At 37.6% G+C, this 7648-nt stretch overlaps 1 protein-coding gene across 1 annotated transcript; it reads right to left on the bottom strand.

Moving 5' to 3' along the window:
- Nucleotides 1-843: 843 nt before the first annotated feature.
- Nucleotides 844-6700, bottom strand: CXADR (coxsackie virus and adenovirus receptor). The gene is made up of 6 exons (XM_009709258.1): nucleotides 6536-6700; nucleotides 5649-5853; nucleotides 5126-5281; nucleotides 2155-2277; nucleotides 1680-1818; nucleotides 844-1337 (listed from the first exon to the last, which is right to left on the bottom strand). Exons 1-6 carry the CDS (start codon nucleotides 6662-6664, stop codon nucleotides 1070-1072), a joined length of 1020 nt encoding a protein of 339 aa, XP_009707560.1. The 5' UTR covers nucleotides 6665-6700; the 3' UTR covers nucleotides 844-1069.
- Between the last annotated feature and the right edge of the window lie 948 nt (nucleotides 6701-7648).

Here is a 7648-nt window from a genome sequence, read left to right as displayed (position 1 = left end):
CTTTAAACTGCTTGCAAATTCATACAGAAAGATATTAGCAGCTTAAGGCTAATTACTGCTTACAAGTATATGGGAAAAGATGTTTCCACAAAGATGTTAGAGCAAGAGGACAGATATCAAATACCAGTTACTCAACGGCTTTCATTAAAACCCCACAGAGCGTCTAGGTAATCAGTTTGGAAAAAAAGGAAGAGCAATGCCTTAGAATCTAAACAGGCTTTGGAAAATGCAAGGTATAATTAACTTAAGACCTCTATAAAGATACATCTCCATTCTTACTGTGACAGCGACAGTTGATCTACAGATGTTAAAGCTTAGATGCCACTACCAACAAACCGATAGGACCTCTTGCATCAGCCAACATAAGTATTAAATTATCTGACATGACTAGAACTAGTTATTACAGAAAAAAAATCATATTTCCAAGAGCTTGCAGGGTCTCCTGTCACATTCCACTCACTGAAATTTTAAATTCACAAGAGATTCATTAAATTAATTGAACCAATCAAATAACTGGTAGCCCCTGAAAGAAGAGCCCAAGAAGTGCTCCGAACAAACATTACCGGGTTAAAGAACTGCATAAATAATCAGTTTGAACAGAATTCAAAGTCATCCTCAATATTTTAGCCCCTTGCAACTACATCAGACAGTGGCCAAGCTCAAATATTTCTGTTGAGGATAGACACAATTGAGGATAAAGTTTCCGGAACTCTGAGAAACTTCATTGTCTACATACGAAATGTTTTTGTTACTTCTCACCTGTGTCTCGCTGTTACATATTCAGAACTGCACATTAGCTGACAGTGTCTCTTTAGCAACCTACCCAAGGTCCAAATACCTTCAGTGTCCGATATTTATTTAGGAACTTCAATGCTCTTAGTAAATAGTTCAACTGTCATATACTAATAAGTTTAAAATTTAAAATGAGAATTGGTGGCTTTTAAAACTAACTTGTTCATTTTCTTCAAGGAAAATTGCATGCCATTGTTTAAATGAGGGATGGAACACAGTAGTTTTCCCTAATACTTACAATGAACACTTTAAAAACAGCATTTAAATTAATAAAATTTTATACTATGGACCCATCTTTGCTTTGTGCTGGAATCATCACAGGAACAGCTCCCATTCTACTTAAATTAGGTGCAGCTACCTTTGAAGGTGCAAAGGTTGGGTTCTGACCAGGAGTACGTTCAAAGTCTTCACTTGGGACTTGGCTATATGGAGTTTTGGTATATCCTTCCATATTTGAGGGAGACATTGAACCCAGAGAAGAACGATTGCTGCCTATGTAGCTGCGGGCTGTTGAAGTGCGACTTTTTGGAGGTGGGACATCTTCTCTGAAATGAAAAAAAAACCAGAGTTCAGTCACCATTACTACCTGGGAGTTTACAAAACAGGTTTTCAGTTTGTTTCTGTTCTGACACAGTAGCCAAAACAGGCTCACCTATTACTGTAAGTTAAAAATAATTCAAGTGTTCATTGCCTTTAAAATCTGTACTGAAATTGGACATGACTACCTAAACCATACTCAAAACAAAAAGTTCTCTGACAAGCTGTTAGTACATTAATAAGCTTTCCAGATTAAGACAGAAATCTCAACTGTTAAGCATCTTACTTGCAGAAACACACGTTTTAAAGTTAATCTTCAAATAATACTGCTCAGAAACTAGATATGTTACCTGATATCATGATGTACTTCTTTCTCGTATTTCTTCTCTCTATGTTTCTTACAGCAACAGAAGACAAGAAAACTCAGTACAGAAAGACCCAGCAGAGTTCCTATAATAGCTCCAGCAATTATACCAGCTGTATTTAAAGCTAAAATAGATAAATAACAATACTGTTTGTTAACTGTCAAATATATATGACCAATTTCTTTGCTCTTAACATTAAAACCAGTATATTTCCACATGATCCAGGTCAACAGTGTATCACTGAATCACAGAAGCCTCGCGTCAATCACATGCATTTAAAACAATAAGAGTTACAGCTTTCTGCATAAAAAGCAACGCTTTGGGAAGTAAAGACTTGAAGTGGTAACCATCAGTTACACAACAGGGTTGTTTTTTTTAACCTTTTAGGAGTTTAGGAAAACAAGATTATTCAGTTTTAATACACAAAACACTGTGTGACTGTTACACAGCAAACACTTACGAGGGGTGACATTCAGCTCAATGGAACATTCATCCGTGCCAACTCTGTTTGAGGCAACACAATTGTATGTACCAGAATAGTCTCGAGATGCATTTTTCAAGAGAAGTTCCCCTGTGTTTTTATCTACAAACAACAAAAGGTAGAGGTTTACTATTTTCCAAAGTTTAATTCCATAGTCAATACTACAGAATTATTAATCCAGCACATAGATGAAATCTTAATTAAAAAATGCTGTATTAAGAATATTCAAATAAAAACAAAAGTCTATCGTGCTACAAAATACTATTATTTGCAAAAGTTTTTTACTTTGCTAGAAATTTATTCCACATCATTTGTCTTTAATATTAAGCCTCCAGACTGCTCTGTCAATGGATATGAACAGATATTTAAAACAGCCAATTTTCTCATCCTAACATAGAATTCTAAAATACAAGATTAACTGCATCTCAGAAGTACCTCATTCTCTTCTGTCTAAACCAATTCCACACAACCAGCTAAGATGCCTGCAGAATTCATGCTCAACATGAGGTGGACCTAACCTGAACACTGCACTCCAATGGGTGACCAGTTAAGCCTAGCTACGTTAGACTACCTACTAGACAATCTAGTCTATACAATCTAGAGCAGCTACTAGACAATCAGTGAAAAAAAAAAGAGTATAGCTTTTTGACAGCTACCTTTCTGAGATTCTACCATATGAATTTTAATTGGCTTGCATGCTTTAACTGCCAATAGATTTGACATCGGCACTGCAAGACACTACATCACAGGAACAAAGCACCACACAAATACTTAGCTCTTCCTGCTAGAAGTTAGGTAGTGTCCCGATTCCTGAGAACATGTCCAGTGTCCTCAAACCTACATTCACAAGCTGTCCTGGCTTGGCTAAATCAGGACCAATTTTCTTTTCAGTAGATTTTCCTTCAGTTAAGTTTCTTCAAAGTAACTGCCTTTCTGAAGCTGACTACGCGTTTTTCAGACACCGTTGCTTTTTAAAGGTGATGGCGTTTGATGTCTGTAGTTGTTGCTGGGGTAGAAGTGGGATTGTTATGCAGAACAGCCCATGCGTGTGCATGTTCCTGTGGGAACCAGAGTCACTGCTGGCTCTCCTGTGGTCTGCATGTGGGGAGGTATAAAAGGGTCGCACCTCCAGGAAGCTGCGGACAAGACACTTGACCAAGGACTGACCAATGTAGTATTCCGTCCCAGACACGTGGATACTCAGGGTAAAGCTAAGGGATCACAGAGGTCAGGCCTTTTTCTTTCATAGCCAGCATCCCTGTGGGACTCTGCTCGCTCTCCTGCCTCTGACCCTGATCCACATATTCCTGAATCCGGCTCCCACCTGCTGCAGAGTCCGGTCCAGGCACCAACCCTGCTGCGCGAGCACTGCAAGCCACTGACGCAAGTGGTCCCGTAGTCATCGTCAGGAGCTCAATATTGGTTTAGTGTATTTTTATTTCTATTACTATCAGTATTAGTATTAATATTATTATACTCTTTTCACTGTTATTGTTTTATTAAAATTGTTTTACCTTTCCAACCCACAAGTCTCTCTCCCTTTTCTCCTCTCCCTCCCCTTCTGGGAAAGGAAGGGGTTAATAGACAGCATCTGCCACCCACTTTCAGGGCCAGCCCAGCCTTAAATGGTGACATCCCAGAAGAGACAATGATACTGTCAATTGCTTTTTTTTTTTTGTTACCATGAGACAAATTTGGGATGTGGAGAAAGAAGGGGCATAACAACAGAAGCTTAAGTTCTTGAGTAGCAGAGAAGAACATTAGTGATCAACTGTTCACTGTCAAAACAAGAAATAAAAGATATCGAACAGTGCTACCACGAAGCAAGCTGAAAATGGAGAACAGTACGAGGTTCTTCATATATAGCTGACTTTTAGAGATCTGTGTTCTAAGGTATTGAAAATTCTAACAGACTACAAAAGTTCAAAGGAAACTGGAGAACTTCACCAAGGTCAGTTTTTGTTTGTTTTAAATCAATTAAACTGAAGCCACATCTGAATTTCCTGAGGCATAAATTACAGGAGGATAGGAGACTCCTATGAGGAAGAACCACACAACTCCTTATTCTCTCTCCCCTAGACATTCACTTTGGTTACTCTTAGACACATGATACCGCTTTGTCCTGTATGTCCTACACAACCCGAGTTAAAATATGCCTATTTGTAAGCAGATTCTTAAACTGCTTCATCTGCAAGGAAATCCCACCATCTCAAAGTTTAAGGTTTTCATAACTACAAAGAAGATCAGAAAGAATTGGTACTGAGCAGTACTCTTCCAAAAAATATTCCAAACTAACTTTCACAAAGCCAAAACTCACAAATTAACCTTCTACAATGAAGTTCTCACAATAAAAATCCAATATCACCACTACAATAATTTGGAATCCATCAGTCAGAATATATAACTCCTTTCTGTATGTCAGCTCTTGTAAGAAAAGAGTAAGCCTTCTCTGCTCTGTTACTCTTGACAAGTTTTCTTCTAAAGACATGTACCTCTTTTTAAGCAAGATCTGTCACTTGATCAGGAAGTGAAGACCTCGGTCCAACCTCTAATAAAATTCAAGCTTTCATCTCCACTTCCCCGAAGGCAGCTCTAACCACGAGCCTAGACTCTGTTCTGACTCTTCCCTACTGTCCACTTGAGCACAAAAGCAGCCAGCATCAGCAAGCAAGAGAACTTGCAACACTCAGGCACAGGTGAGCAGGATTCTGCAGCCTAATAGCAAGAATCTCAACTTAAACCTTGAATCATTTCCCAGTGGGAATAAAATAAATAAAAATTAGTTGTTTCAAAGTCAGTTTTATTACCCAGAAAAAGGGCAGAAGTGACACTTACCTTGACTACTCTATACTAATACTAAGCATGAGATGCTCACAAGTCAAGATAAGTCAAAAATATGAATGCAATCTTTCTTAAATATTTCAGAGTAATAAATAAAGTTTGACAGTACTCAGCATGGAAGTGGCAGGAAGCTCCTGTGTGCCAGATACTCTCCTCCAGTCATAAGACAAAAGTGGGGATCCTTCTTGTGATGCGCATTTCAAGATAACATCTTTTCCAATCTCCTGTGATCCTTCAATGGAACATTTAGTTCTTGCTGGCTTTACTAATAAACAGAGTATCATTGAATTAATAACAGTCATAATCAAAATGCTTACTAGTTGTGTTCTAGTAGGTCAGTCCGTTTTGCTAAAGACAAAGCTTATGCAACAAACCATTTCTAGGCACGGGGAAAGATTTTCTACGAAATACAAGCCAGGCACAGAACTTTTAAAATTACTCATTCTTCTGAATATTATTCCCCCCATCCTCCAGAAGAGAATGATGTCCCCCTCCCAAAGTCTCAATAATGGATGCATCATCATAGATTCAGTATGACTTTGTCCAATGGAAGTTTTCATTTTAGACATCAAAGACAGGTTGCAATAAAGCTAAGAAATGTCACTGAAAATTCACGAAAAGCATCATCTTACCAAGTACAGTCAACTGTATTTTTTGGCTTTGAACTCCAGGAGCCTTCTTCACTTTGCACTGGTACGTGCCGGTATCTGCTGACTTTAAATTCAGGATATCCAATGAACCATCACCAGATCTGGGATCAGGATTGGTAAACTGCATCCGCCCAGTCATAGCAGCATAATAATGATTATAAATCCTGTCTACAGCATACATAATTATCTATAAAAAAAAAAAGAAATATGATTCAGAAATCCACTTGGCATGTAAAAGTTCGAAATAAAATGGTATCTTCAGATTCTTGACAGTTTCTTTCTACTGTTTTAAATAATCCCAGAAGTATGACATAGTCAAATATCTCAATCTTCAAAACATCACCACACACAGTACACTAATAAATACTCCAACAAAACACCTGCCCAAGTAGCAATGTGTCAGCACTGACTTTTAAATGAAAGAAAACTGTTTAAATTTGCTCTAATTTCATTCTGTAAAATCTGTCTACTACAAGGAGTCATCTTTATGATAAGGCTTTCAAAGAAAGAGAAGAGTTAATAACTAAAAGATTTAATATATTTAAAATTAAATCCTCATAAATCAGTTTTCAATCAGGAAAATAAGGTGGGTACAAAAGCCTAATTTCTTTTCTGGAACTGAAGTGTATTTAATTTGAGAGTTCTTCTGTAGAAGATAAGTTTATAGCGAGAAATTTCTTGACATTTCTTACTTAATCTGCTATTCCAAAATTTCCACTACATTTCATATGACTGGTGCTTCAAAGTAATTTAAGATCACAAGCATCCCAATGTGAAAAGGTGGAAGTTTAAAAAGTCAGTAACAAAGTTTGTAAGTTGACCTATTCAAACGACTGAATTAACACTGTCTAAAAAAAGTCTTTACTTACTATTTGCTCCTTCTTTTGATTATCTGCTGGTATCAGTACCCACTCAATATCTAGTGGGCCTTCATCTTCTTCTGAGAGTACAAAAGTACATGGCAACGTAACCTTCTCTCCTTGTGCTTTTTCAAACATTGATTGGTCAACTGAAGTTATACTTAGGCTTCTTGTTGGACCTATAAAAATATATTTTTATGTTTTAAAAACACTTGACATGCAGTTTTCACCATAAGTGTTCTATTATATATATCTTCAAATCCATCATATGCTTTTCCCGTATAGAAATCATGCCATTAGTCAGGCTTGTCACTGCTTAAAGAGATCCTGTGCAGTATGTTAACGAATACAACGCAAAGTCATGTACGGTTCATTTGGAATCATATCCAAGAGGCAGTTTCATCTTTTAAATTGTACAAAAAAACCCATGTGGTTTAAGTCCCATACGAAGCTAAACCAAAAATTTCCAGCAGCAGGTTTTTCAAGTTATTAGATCATCACCTTACCATTACTCGTTCACTGTAACATGAAAGCATGGAACAGCAATGAAGTCCGCCAGGATGGACAGAACTGTTGTGAAGTCCTGGCTTAGATCAAGTGAAGTTACTCTGTCTTGAGGTATAAGGGGCTATAAGGGCTATATAAGGGCTTCTAACTATAAGGAGTGGACAAATGAATCCTTTCAAAAAAATCTCAATGAGCTTTTTTTTTTTTACATTTGTTTGCCCTTTCTGCTTGTCTTACTCCTCAGAAAAGGCTGTGTAATCCTTATCTGCATGCCTCTAAGCAAAACATGTTTCCAAACAACTAATTTTCCTCAATGCAGCCCTGAAAAAGAATCTATACAGTGACACAGACAGACTTACTCAAAAGGCCTGCAGCAAGATTCCCCGTATTTTACAACAAACATAGCGCTTGTTGTATCGAGTATATACAATCATACATCGCAGTCAGGAAGCGGAAAGTTCCCTTTCCTCATTACAGAAACAGGTTTGGCATTTGTACATCCACCGTTTTGTCTGCCGTGCTGGGTACCAAGCTCAGATTTTCACAGTCATTTTCTGTGCGTAGGTTGCTGCCCATCATAGCTACACAGTCACACAGATATTACCACAGCCACAA

Source organism: Cariama cristata, unplaced genomic scaffold, assembly GCF_000690535.1.
Source record: "Cariama cristata isolate BGI_N322 unplaced genomic scaffold, ASM69053v1 scaffold391, whole genome shotgun sequence".
Classification (NCBI taxonomy): Eukaryota; Metazoa; Chordata; class Aves; order Cariamiformes; family Cariamidae; genus Cariama; species Cariama cristata.
This window is presented reverse-complemented; position numbering and strand designations above follow the sequence as displayed.

What these genes read in the sequence shown, in the direction of transcription:
- CXADR (XM_009709258.1), bottom strand. Translation starts at nt 6,664, where the DNA reads ATGTTTGAAAAAGCACAAGGAGAGAAGGTTACGTTGCCATGTACTTTT. An exon ending in AATACAGTTGACTGTACTTG is followed by an intron (nt 5,282 to 5,648) that starts GTAAGATGATGC and finishes TCTGTTTATTAG; the next exon opens with TAAAGCCAGCAAGAACTAAA. An exon ending in GAAGTACATCATGATATCAG is followed by an intron (nt 1,338 to 1,679) that starts GTAACATATCTA and finishes TTTTCATTTCAG; the next exon opens with AGAAGATGTCCCACCTCCAA.